At 41.9% G+C, this 12868-nt stretch overlaps 1 protein-coding gene across 1 annotated transcript in view; it reads right to left on the bottom strand.

Moving 5' to 3' along the window:
* Positions 1 to 721: 721 nt before the first annotated feature.
* LOC141116613 (NACHT, LRR and PYD domains-containing protein 12-like) overlaps positions 722 to 12868 on the bottom strand; it is a 61937-nt gene continuing 49790 nt past the window's right edge. Inside the window, exons 10-13 of the mRNA XM_073609006.1 lie at positions 8185 to 8358; positions 4212 to 4382; positions 3540 to 3695; positions 722 to 2654 (exon numbers count right to left, since the gene is read on the bottom strand). Of these exons, the coding sequence (XP_073465107.1) occupies positions 2585 to 2654; positions 3540 to 3695; positions 4212 to 4382; positions 8185 to 8358 (571 nt within the window). The 3' untranslated portion in view covers positions 722 to 2584. The remainder of the gene's footprint in view (positions 2655 to 3539; positions 3696 to 4211; positions 4383 to 8184; positions 8359 to 12868) is intronic.

Genomic DNA, 12868 nt, shown 5'->3' with positions numbered 1-12868 from the left:
CTTTCACTGTCCAGTCACAGGGTGGAGGCGAATCCAGGATGACCTTGGCTCAGAGGAAGAAGGTTGGATGATTTTGGCCATCAGACTGAGGACATCTAGTGGCAGACAAAAAGTATTGCAGGGGAAATCTCTGGATTGAAAATCGTAACAAAAGCTGGTTTTAATGGGTTATTGTTATCTTGCTAGTTTTTTTAACGGATTTCGACAAATTCTTTCATTTGGAAACAAGCGATTTAACGAAAACCCGCTTAACGAATATTCGTAAATTCAAAAATTCGTAAATTCGTAAATTGTAAATTCGAACATCTGAAAATGAGAAAATCTGAAATAATAACTAACTATTAAATTATAGGTATTGGAATTTCCTTTCAAATTGGGCTGTTAGTGAACGTAACGAATACGAATTTATCCGAAGTTACGAATTATCCGAAATAACGAATGCCGCATTTAAACGAACGGAACATAACAAATTAATAGTAATAAATAACAATAATAATAATAAACTTTTTATTATCAGTTATTTATTATTTATTTATTCCGTTCCATTTGTTTAGATGTGGCATTTGTTATTTTGGATATTTGTAACTTCGTTACGTTGACTAACATCCAAATTTGAAAGGAAATTCCAATACCTATAATTTAATAGTTAGTTATTATTTAGAATTTTCAGATTTTCGTTCTTTCGAATTTTCGGATTTTTTTTCTTATTTTTAGATTTTTCGAATTCATGAATTTTCGAATTAACGAATTGAGATCATAACGAATGACCCAAAAACGAAAAGGAAAACAAACAAACAAATGAAACGAAAATGAAAAACAAATTTTTCTGCAGTGCACATGTCTGATTAGGTCCCCATTCAGATATCACATTGCGGCAATGAGCATTCCCACTTGCAATTCTGAAAGCATAATATAGTGCCCGTTCACACCACAAAAACATCCTCCAGATCCAGTCCCGATGCGTTTCCGCATGCGCATGTTTAACACATTTTTGATGCGTTCTGGTGAATGATTGTTGTATTTTTGATGCGTTTCTGGATGCATTCCAAATGCTTTCTTCCTGTCTTTTTTTACTGTACTGGGGTCCAGTTGATGCATTTTTTGATGCATTTTTTGATGCTTTTTTCTGCGTTTCAGTACAGTCCTGTGTAGGAAAAAAAGCAGCATGGTGTACTTTTTTTCTGGAACTGAAGAGCACTGGGATGGACTGCACTGGTCACCAGACAGGAAGTGAGGGAAAATCTGCATTACAGACATTAACCACTTCCCGCCCGCCAGCTGTCAAATGACGGCTCTCGTTTTGGGTGGACGTCATATGACAGCCTCCCAGAACGACCGCTCTCGCGCGCACGGCGTGACCCCGATCTGTGTAAAGAGCCGCGGCCATCTGCTGCAGCGCTCTCCTCTCTTGCTCTCCTCACAGGCATGTAGCCACTGGCTCCTGCTGCTGTCAATCAAATCCTGGGGGGCGGGGCCAAGCTGTGCTGTGTGTGTCTATGGACTCACACAGTTCAGCTCGGGAGCGAGCATGCACATCTGCACTCATAGCAAGCAGTATGCTATGGAGCAGACACAGAAGTGGGAGCCTGGGTGGGGGACCCCAGAAAAGGAGGTTTGGGGGCCACTTTGTGTAATACCGTTGCACAGAACAGGTAAGTGTAACATATGTTATTTGAAAACAAAAAAATTCAGCCTTTACAACAGCTTTAATTCTTTCCCAGTCACTTACCTAGAAACAGGGATGCAGATGAGGAGAGCCAGAGAAATATCACAAATTCTTATCTGCATGCTGTCAGTTACAGTATAAAAAACAGAAAATCACTATAACTACCATGTAGCTAAAGCATTACGCACAAGCCTCTTTTCTTGCTGTAAATGGCAGTTCAATTTAATGTCAAGCCAAAAATGTTGGGAAGGATTAGAACTCCTGTTGGGTTTTTTACTGCTATCCAGAGCTCCATTAGGTCTAGACATGTGCAATTCGTTTAGTTCCAAATTCGTTCTTTAACCATGTGATCGGCTGTGTCCAAGAGATGTCGGTAATCGGCGCTCCTCGCCTCACACTGACAGAGTGTGAGGAGAGGAGAGCCGATCAGCGGCATCTCCTCACAGGGGACAGCTAGGGATGTAATCAGGGCACTGATCATCAGTGCCCTGATTACAATTAAGTGCCCACCAGTGTCAGAACTGTGTGCCCACCACTGCCAGCAATCAGTGCCAATCTGTGCCCACAAGTGCCAGCAATCAGTGGCCATTAGGCAGCAGATGGGCACAGCACTGGATCAAGATAGAACTCAGGTAACTATAGAGGGGTGAGAGGGCGATAATACTACTGGCACATATTTTACCTTAATGCAGGGAATTAAGGTAAAAAAAAAATGTCTAGCTTTTAGAACCACTTCAAAGCCAATTTAAGGGTCAGCATCACTGCCAGGCAACTGCCTCTTTTCGAAAAAGGGTAGAAAAATATGTGTTTTTCTCAAGCCATCTTTTAGCACGTGTGTCTTGAAGCTGCTGTGAGTTTTGGCTGGAGTTCTGCTTTAATGTATTGACTGCAATAAAGAAAACTGGCAGCCTGTCAGTGTTAAATGAGATCTTCTGTTCCAGTTTGTGGCCTCTCAGCTTTCTTTCCATAAAGTGTACTGAAAGCAATTCTAAAACAGAAAGAAAAAAAAAGATTGTTATTGTTTGTACTTGCTGGGAGAACGAGGTTCATCCATGTCTTCATACGTGTCTCCAGCCCTGATTTTAGCTGGTCTATCCCAATTTCCTGGCACCAAGATGGAAGGGTTTGCTAGAAGCAAAGTAAATAAGAATTATGGCTTCTGGCATTCTGTAGCATCAAAGGCTACGGATACTAAATTGTATCCGGGCAATAACTTCTCCGCAGGATGTGGAAACCTTGCAAAAAGATCTGAACAAATTAATGGGGTGGGCGACTACATGGCAAATGAGGTTTATTGTAGAAAAATGTAAAATAATGCATTTGGGTGGCAAAAATATGAATGCAATCTATACACTGGGGGGAGAACCTCTGGGGGAATCTAGGATGGAAAAGGACCTGGGGGTCCTAGTAGATGATAGGCTCAGCAATGACATGCAATGCCAAGCTGCTGCTAACAAAGCAAACAGAATATTGGCATGCATTAAAAAGGGGATTAACTCCAGAGATAAAACGATAATTCTCTCACTCTATAAGACTCTGGTCCGGCCACACCTGGAGTATGCTGTCCAGTTCTGGGCACCAGTCCTCAGGAAGGATGTACTGGAAATGGAGCGAGTACAAAGAAGGGCAACAAAGCTAATAAAGGGACTGGAGGATATTAGTTATGAAGAAAGGTTGTGAGCACTGAACTTATTCTCTCTGGAGAAGAGACGCTTGAGAGGGGATATGATTTCAATTTACAAATAAATCAGCCAAATGCCCCCCCCCCCCCAAAAAAAAAGTGCCAAAAAAAACCAGACCAAAGTGAAGTAATTTATTATAACTGTACACTTAAACAGGTGTGATAGGTCCACTTTAGCGTTGGTCTACCTACCGAAGCTCTTTCAGGTTCCCCAGTAACTGGTCTGTGATGTTGTGCGCATTGTCCCCAAAAGAATTCCGTCCTACGTTCAGGACTGAGAGGCTCTTATTGTTCTTCAGTGAAAGAAGCAATGGGGCGTGTTCATTGGTCATCCCAACCTTCTCCAGCCTATCGGAGAAACACAAATAATCCTTATTCACAAAAGTCAGATACTACCTCGTCTTTCAGGCAGTACTAAACCCAAAAGCAAACATGTATTATATAGTAGCTTTCTAATTCTTAGATGTGATGGCTGCATTTGTTTTGTTTTATTTTTTATTCTTATATTTTCTTCTGGTGATCCAGCCAGTAAGTCTGTTGTTTTTCATAAGAACAAGCTCTCTTGCAGTTACAGGGATGAGACAAACCATTTGCCACTAACAATGATCAGCTTTTATTTATTCATGTAAAATCTTTATCCCAAAAGGAAAAAAAAACTTTTCTGTAACTGCTTATTAGCTTGAGTCTGGCATCACACTGTTAGTGTATTTAAATCTGCTAGTACATCTTATACTTCCCTTCCCCCAGACTGAAAATGCTGCTGTCCAAAGGTGCCCCCTGTGCTCCTCCATCCAGAGTGGGGGCGCTCTAATACAGGAGGAGTGTTACTAGCCAGATCACCCCTATGACTCTGAGATTACTCACTGTAGTTCCTCTATCCTGCATGTCGGACTGGACAGAGCTGTTATTAGGTCTCTGAGGTGAGGACCAACCAGGTGGTTATAAGACAGGTCAAGTTTCCTGAGAGACTGATTTTGACTTAATGCGGATGCCAGCTGTGAAGAGGACCCGTCTGTTAATCTGCTATCCTTCAATCTGCAAAAGAAAAATGTAAAGACCATGTAAGTGGGAAAGAAAGAAAAAAAAGAGAGAAAGAAAAAGAAAGAACAAAAAAAAGAGAGAAAGAAAAAAAGAAAGAAAGAAAGAAAGAAAGAAAGAAAGAAAGAAAGAAAGAAAGAAAGAAAGAAAGAAAGAAAGAAAGAAAGAAAGAAAGAAAGAAAGAAAGAAAGAAAGAAAGAAAGAAAGAAGTGATGTTATTAGTGACAATACCATTATTTCAACACAAGAGGGCAGCAAAAAAAATTAGAATCACAAACCTACTGTAATCATTACATTCAAGCGAAACTTAAAGTAAAAGTAAACCCTCACCTTGTAAAACAACACATCTGATTTAAATATAAACATGAAAGGCAAAACATTTGTGTAATGATATAAAAATATATATATATATTATACACACCTTTTTCCCTTTCCCCTTTTTATAAGTGATCACATTACTCAGGTAATTGTTTGGGCGGGGCTGGGGGGGGGGGGGGTGTCAAGGGTTTTAGAAAGTAAAGAACCTTTTTGAGTCTACAATCACTTTAACTGCATCTTAGCACTACAAACTGAAAATGCTATTTACCTGTAATTCATTTTTAATTTTTAAAGCAAACTCCCCCATCCATCCATGTCTTCGTGTTTGGCTCCCCTCATCCCCCCCCCCCCACACTTCATTATCGACACCCCAGAGGCACCCAGGGATTCAATGAGAGAGAGAGAGAGTTAGGTCTTGCGCACTTCTGCCTGAAAACGTTTTCAGGCATACACCATTTTTTCATTAATCTAAAATGCAGCCCGTTGTTTTCATTGTGCACACAGGCATGTAATCAAGCACTGTGTATTGATCAGTTTAAAAAAAAAAAAAGAAAAATCTGCATTGCCATATGCACGAATGTGTACAAATGCATGGAAATACACCCAACATAAATGCCTGAAATTATGTCCAGATAAGCTGATGTTCAAACATCAGTACTGTGTACCAGAGGCCTAAGCCTGGTGCTGGTAGGGGAGTTATGAGCTGCAGTACTCATATCTGTCCACAAGATGGCAGAAACAGATTAGTTAGACTTGCACTGCTTACACTACTTATTGTATACAGTAAAACCTTGGATTGCGAACATAATTCGCTCCAGAAACATGCTTGTAATAAAGAAGCACTCATATATAAAATGTCCATCCACAATTGGAAGCCTCCACAAGGGGATTAGAAGCAAAATCCAGCAGGAGCTCCAGAGTATAAAAGAAAAGAGAGGCGCCTCTAAGTGTAGCAAGATGGTTACATTTAATGAATGTACAACATTTAGAAACTCACATGGTTGATGAATAAAACAGACAGATCTAAGTATACAAGCCTCCAGGGTAAAGCTGTCCACATAGACCATCCCCTGCACAGCTGACTTTCACCGCTGTCAGTCTGCAATCATAAACGGGAAGACTACCCTGCAGTAGAGCGATTGAAGCGCTCGTGAAGTGCAGCGTGGAAGGGATGACGTCAATGGTGGTGTGGAGGTTGGTCTATGAGGACAGCTTTAGGCTAGCCATACACTATACAATTTTCTTATTCAATTTCCTTTAGATTTAACTTCAACTATGTAGTGCAAAGGCCTGCCTGATTGCATAATTGAAAGTGTTTAGGTTTGACCTCCTATTATATGGTTTTGGTAAATCTAAAGGAAAGCTGAACAAGAAAATTGTATAGTGTATGGCCAGCCTTACCCCGGATGCCTGCATACTTAGATGTACCTGTTTTAATCATCAACCATGTGGAGTTGCTAAATATTGTACCTTCATTAACCACTTGCCGACCAGCCGCCGTCATTATACTGTGGCAGGTCGGCTCTTTCCCACAAATCGTCCGCTGTATGGCAGGGGACCCAATGCGCGTGGCTGGCGGCCGCGATGTACTCCAGCCACCCATGATCGTGGGAAGGAGAGCCAGAACGGGGGTCTGTCAATTTAAACAGATCCCCATTCTGACAGGGTAGGAGAGAGAGATCTGCTGTTCCTAGTGATTAGGAACAACAATCTCTCTCCTCCTCCAGTCAGTCCCATCACCCCATAGTTAGAAACACCTCCCAGGGAACACATTTAACCCCTTGATTGCCCCCTAGTGTTAACCCCTACCCTGCCAGTTACATTTATACAGTAATCAGTGGCTATTTTTAGCTCTGATCGCTGTATAATAAATGTGACTGGTCCCAAAAAAGTGTTAAAAGTGTCCGATCTGTCTGCCGCAATGTCGCAGTCCTGCTAAAAATCGCAGATCGCCGCCATTACTGGTAAAAAATAAATAAATAATAAAAATGCCATAAATCTATTCCCTATTTTGTAGACACTATAGCTATAAGGGGGCACCTGATGTGAGAGGGTCTCTGATGGGGGCACTTGATGTAAGAGGGTCTCTGATGGGGGCACCTGATGTGAGAGGGTCTCTGATGGGGGCACCTGATGTGAGAGGTTCTCTGATGGGGGCACATGATGTAAGAGGGTCTCTGATGGGGGCACATGATGTAAGAGGGTCTCTGACGGGGGCACCTGATGTGAGAGGGTCTCTGATGGTGAAACCTGATGTAAGAGGGTCTCTGATGGGGGCACCTGATGTGAGAGGTTCTCTGATGGGGGCACTTGATGTAAGAGAGTCTCTGATGGGGGCACTTGATGTAAGAGAGTCTCTGATGGGGGCACTTGATGTAAGAGAGTCTCTGATGGGGCACTTGATGTAAGAGAGTCTCTGATGGGGGCACTTGATGTAAGAGGGTCTCTGATGGGGGTACCTGATGTAAGAGGGTCTCTGATGGGGGCATCTGATGTAAGAGGGTCTCCGATGGGGGCACATGATGTAAGAGGGTCTCTGATGGAGCACCTGATGTAAGAGGGTCTTTGATGGGGCACCTGATGTAAGGAGGTACTCTGATGGGGACACCAGATGTAAGGGGGCCCTCTACTGGGGACACCAGATGGAAGGAGGGACTCTGATGGGGACACCAGAAGTATAGAGGGAATCTGATGGGGACACCATATGTAAGAGGGGACTCTGGTGAGGGCACCCGATGTAAGCAGGGACCCTGATGGGGATAACAGATGTAAGGGGGCATTCTGATGGGAACACTAGATGTATAGGGGAAGATGTATAGGGGGATTCTGATGGGGACACCTTATGTTAGGTGGTTTTATTTTCTTTTACTTATATTTAATATGGATGTGATTGGCCTACTTTTATGTTACTATATTAGAGAGCATTTCAGACCTCGGCTGGAAGAAAATTTTAGCAACCTCCTTGAATTTAAATCCATTACCCCTGCCCTAAGTAGATATTTTTGCGTTGCAGGAATTTGTGCAAAATTGCGTGCATCTGTGCATTGCACAAAAAAACAAACAGTCCCTTTTTCAGGTGTGCAATGGTGCCATTAAGTCTTAATGGCACAACCACACACCATGCTTTTGCGCTCATTCACCTGTGGAAAAACCCATGGTAACAAAATACCATGCATTTTGGTGCAGCACAATTTTTAAAAAGGTTTTACTGGTTTCACATCTATTTGTCTTGCCCTGTGCCGCTAAAGTGTTCAGATTTGGCTTGAAGAAAAGGTGGCAACCAGAGACACTGTATCATGCTATGCACAATCACCTGGGGGTGATTTCTCCTTGCTTTCTGTTGCTGTGATAATGTGGTCACCAGGAGTGGAAGTGAAAGGAAATCTCCCTAGGTGGGGCCACAGGCACCATTAAAAAAACCCACTGAGGTTCAAACTTTTTCCCCTATATAATATAAAATAACTCTGCAATTTGCACTTACATTAATTCTTGGAGTTTACATGATGGGCTGGAAAGAGCTTTTATTATGCAAGTGAACATAGGACCAATCAGACAGCTTCCTGACAAGTTCAGAGACCTCAGCGATTGGCTGGAACATATTGCAGAGTCGAGTTGGGTGCAGGAACTGTCCAGCTTTCTGCTATCACAGCTCAAACTGTGGAAAAATGCATAATAATTATAAGGTGTGAGGTTAGGAAGAGTGCCTTGATGCGTACAGTATATTAAGACAAAACTGTTTTTTGATAAATCAAGAAAGGGTTAAAATCTTAATCTAGAATTATCCTCACTTAAGGATCCAGTGACAATAGTATTACCAAACAGAAAGTGAAGGAAATTCTCCAACAGCAACAAAAAATAAAATAAAATAATTTTTTTAGCAGTCCATGAAGTCTAGAACCTCTGCTGATTACCATTTGCAGATTCTTCAAAACTTCCTGTATGGTGAAACTGTTATCACCTAAAAAGGAAGAGAAGGCAAATCTCTTCAATGGAGGTCCAAATATCAGTAAAAACCTGACAAGGACTCTAAATCTTCCCATCCTAAATTACTATAAAGGTGGTATTTCTAGACTTACACTTTATTAATAATTTACTAATATGGTCTTACACTAGACAAACACAGACCTTTGTCACCTAGCTTATCAGCATAACTTAGCTGCACAGGGCAAAGTAACATTATTATACATTATAAAGAACTGATGTAAGACCCAAACATCATGGAGCGCAGCGTTGGCTTTTATAAGTATGTGGTTACAGTGAAACAGGCACTAAGGGGCTGAATTATAAAGAATTTACTTAGCTATTCACCCAGTGAAAACACATGTACAATCATTTTTGTGCGAATGGGGCAAAGAAAACCCAAAAACAAAACATGTGAATAGGCTATATCCTGTGCTGTTTCAATGTAAACCATTGATTTTATATGTAAAATTCCGCATTTGGCCACTAGATGGTGTTAAGTATTTTAAGACATTCCTATAATACTTGTCTCTCTCTAGTGGCTGAATGCGGAATTTTTCATTTTTGTGTTCCATTTACGCAAAATGTACATGCACTTTCACTGAGTGCCAAATGGCAATGCAAATTCCTTATACTTTAACCCATTAATATATAAAATATATGCAACTTTATTCAGCAGCAGCATGCAGCAGCATGTGGAAAATAGGAGAAAGGGTTACTGCAAACAGAGCAATACGTTCAATAATTAAAAGAGGAATCACAGTATTGATCACAGTCATCAAAAAATGTGATACATAATTTCAGCTAGCTAAGCTTACTATACTATAAATCACAAACTCCGTTGGTGAGCTTACAAGTGTATTTCTGGGCCCTGACTGTACAGACTGTGTCCTCTATGTATGCACCACCCCCATCCCATGTCAGCCAGCTCATCCTCACCTTGACCCTTTCCGTATGAAGTAGGAGTGAGTAAAGTCTAGGACAGGCATCACTCATGGGGCCCCCCACTGGCCCCAGGCCCTCGGCAGTGCCCGAGTGCCCGAATGGTCAGTCCACCCCTGGCTCTGATCAACCGCGCAGTAATAGATTTCTTTTCAAGGTACCAAAGTTGACTTGTAACCAATGTACTATCTCTTTACGATACTACACACAACAAATAACAGTTGTATGGCTCCTTTAGGATGATTCAGCTTGAAGCAAGATCTCTCTGTCAGTTCACTATTATCCCGCAGACACCATTGTAAAGCAATTGTCTGATTTTATCATCTGTGATAAGGTCACAACCTTTCCTTGACTATGCAATACAGTCTATCACACTTGCTCCTGGAAAGGAGAACAGATAGCCCAAGATATGGCAGAACTGTATTGCAGCAAAATAATATAATTTTAGAATTATGAGAAACAGTCACTGTGGCAAAAGAAACTTCTGAAAACCATGTAGCGCTTACAATCCAGCAGTCAGCTCTCCTCAGAGTCCTCTTAGACACACAGAAAAACAGGTGAAATCAGCTCCAGCTTCTCTGCGCTGGGCTCTAGGCACCGAACAAACAGAAATCGTACTGGAGATTCCAACAGGTTCTCTCTCTGACGTCTCTTTCAGTGGTATTCTTCCAGAAAGTTCTCCCACCAATCTCCTTCCTTGAAGAACATTCCTCCCTCGGATGTCACTCACTCTACAGGCTGCCACATGTGTCTCTCTTTTTAGTAGCTATCCCATAGTGGTAAATTGTGGTGGCCATTTTGCAGTAGCCTGGAGAATATTGTTGGCAAGTTGTTAAGAACAGGTTAGTCTATAATATCAGAAAAGTTTTCCACATAACAGCATATTTACCTACTGTCCTGGATTTGCCAGGAGAGTCCAAATTTTTGCTACGTTGTCCCACAAAAGGTATGTCCCAGGAACACAGTGTGAGGCATACCTCTCAACAGCGTGGGAGTATCTCAAAGATTTGCCTCAGGTGGCAGAACATTCTACCACGTACAGTAACAGCATATTTATTAACTCTCCTGGTCCTGGATTTGCTGGACAGTTCTGATTTTTGCTAAGTTCTCAGGATCACAGCGTGAGACATACCTCCCAACATTGCGTGACTGTCACACATTTTTACCTAAAATCCTTCTGCCTCTCTCTGTAGTAACAAGCAGCAGGACCCATGGCATTGGGTGGAGTCTGGGGCTCAAATAAGAGGTCCAAATCTAGCTAGCACTGACATTGACATTGGGTGCCGTGGGGCTTTCCTTACCTGGTGACAGTCATGTTGGAACCCAGAAGAGGGCGAGGCCTAGGGAAGTGTTTGCAGAGACCACAGCAGTGCCTGGAGGAAGAAAACAGTTACCCCTTTCCTTACCGTGGAAGCCCTTGGCAGAAGCTCTCAGCAGAGAATGCAGCCAATGTAAGTCCTGTAGAGTCCACCAGTTTGGCTCAGTATAGGCAGCTCCGGAGAGAGAGGCAAATCTCAGCTGCTGCATCTGTTTGTTATATACCTGAGCTGTGTACCATGATCTACAGCAACCTTTCTCAACCCTTTCAACACAGAGGAACCCTTGAAAAAACTTTCTGGCTTCAGGGAACCCTTGCAAATAATTACTATAGCTACAACTCATGATACATTAGTGTGATAGTCAGTGGAAAGAATTCTCCTTACACTTGTGGTCATTGGGAAGAATTACCCTCTTACAGATAGCTAAAAAGTCCAATAGTGTCAATGGGAACTTAATTGAGTGGTAGAAATTACTCATTGCTCAAGGAACCCCTAGCAACCTCTGGATGAACCTTAGTTGAAAAAACCCTGATCTACAGCACCCAGACTAGACTTATACAGTATATCATGGAATAGAATGCACACTGCCTGACCAGTCCAGTGAACAGAAAATTATTTTCCAGATATAACACCTGAACTCTTTATAGCAGATCTTCCATGGCCAAAATAAGGATTGTTTTATTGCTTGCCTACCTGCCCAACAGAAGAAAAAAAACCACTAGTAAACAGACCATTGCCTTAATAAATACCTCAGTCGGTCCACCTTCTGGAAGCTTATTTCAGTTTCTAGCCCTGTTTAGAGGAACGGCAATGTCATCCACCCCTCTGACAGTATCTTAAACCAAGCACCGTGTTTTTTTTGGGGGGGGGGGGGGGGGTGGAGGGGCAAACGGCTCTTTTAACCTCTTTCCGACCGCATAAAGCATATATGCAGTGGAGAGAAAAGTGAGCTGCAATGCCCAGCCATCAGACATTTTCCCTCCTGCTGACCACTGAAGCCAGGTATTTTTTTCTCCTGCTGACCACTCAGGCCAAACAGTTTTGTACCCCACTAATCCCAGGCATTTTCATCCCATACCAAGCAGTATAAGGGACATTATGACTGCTGCACTCTATACTTTAGGTACTTATATTGCACCGTCAATTTACCCAGTGCTTTATATATATACAGTATATTGTACAATCACATCAGTCCTTGCCCTCAAGGTATCTAACTTACATTCATACATGCACAAACTATGGCTAATTTAGACAATAGCCAAACCTACCAGCATGTCTTTGGAGTGTGGGAGAAAACTCACACAGGCACATGGAGAACATGCAAACTCTATGCAGATAGTGCCGTGGTTGGGATTTGAACCAGGCAGAAGTACTAACAACTTAGCCACTGTGCTGCCTGGTAAATTGAGTCTTACATTAAACCATGCTGACCTTTCTACTATAAAAATGTTTTGATCCCACAGGTTTTTTTCCTCCAGTTCACCACTGACACCACGCATTTTTCCTTCCACTGATCACTGAAGCCAAACATTTTTTCCTTCTGCTAACCAGCGGTAAAAGAGACACCATGACACATAATCGCTGCACGCTATACTGTACATTGTAATGTGCTGACCTATCTATTCAAAATGCAAACAATTGCATTTAACTCTACATTAAGTATATTAAATTTCGCCTTCTGCACTACCACTCCATTGCTCTCTGCAGATACAAGAGAGAGGATGTGTCTGACCAGTTAATGATTGCTGAATACTGAGTACGTTCGGTCTATTATTTTATGATCTGCAAAGTCATAATTATAAGTCATATTTATAAGTGGAGATAAGACTTTAAAGTTAGAAGTTGTTAGATCAATGTCTATTTCACAGGTTATCTTTCTCTAACTTCAATAGAGCACTAACAAAAGTAGAGTTTCCCAACAAATGCTTTCCATTCAGTACAGCA

The sequence above is a fragment of the Aquarana catesbeiana genome, linkage group LG13 (assembly GCF_042186555.1).
Source record: "Aquarana catesbeiana isolate 2022-GZ linkage group LG13, ASM4218655v1, whole genome shotgun sequence".
Classification (NCBI taxonomy): Eukaryota; Metazoa; Chordata; class Amphibia; order Anura; family Ranidae; genus Aquarana; species Aquarana catesbeiana.
Note: the sequence above shows the minus strand (reverse complement) of the source record. Positions and strands in the feature narration are given on the sequence as shown.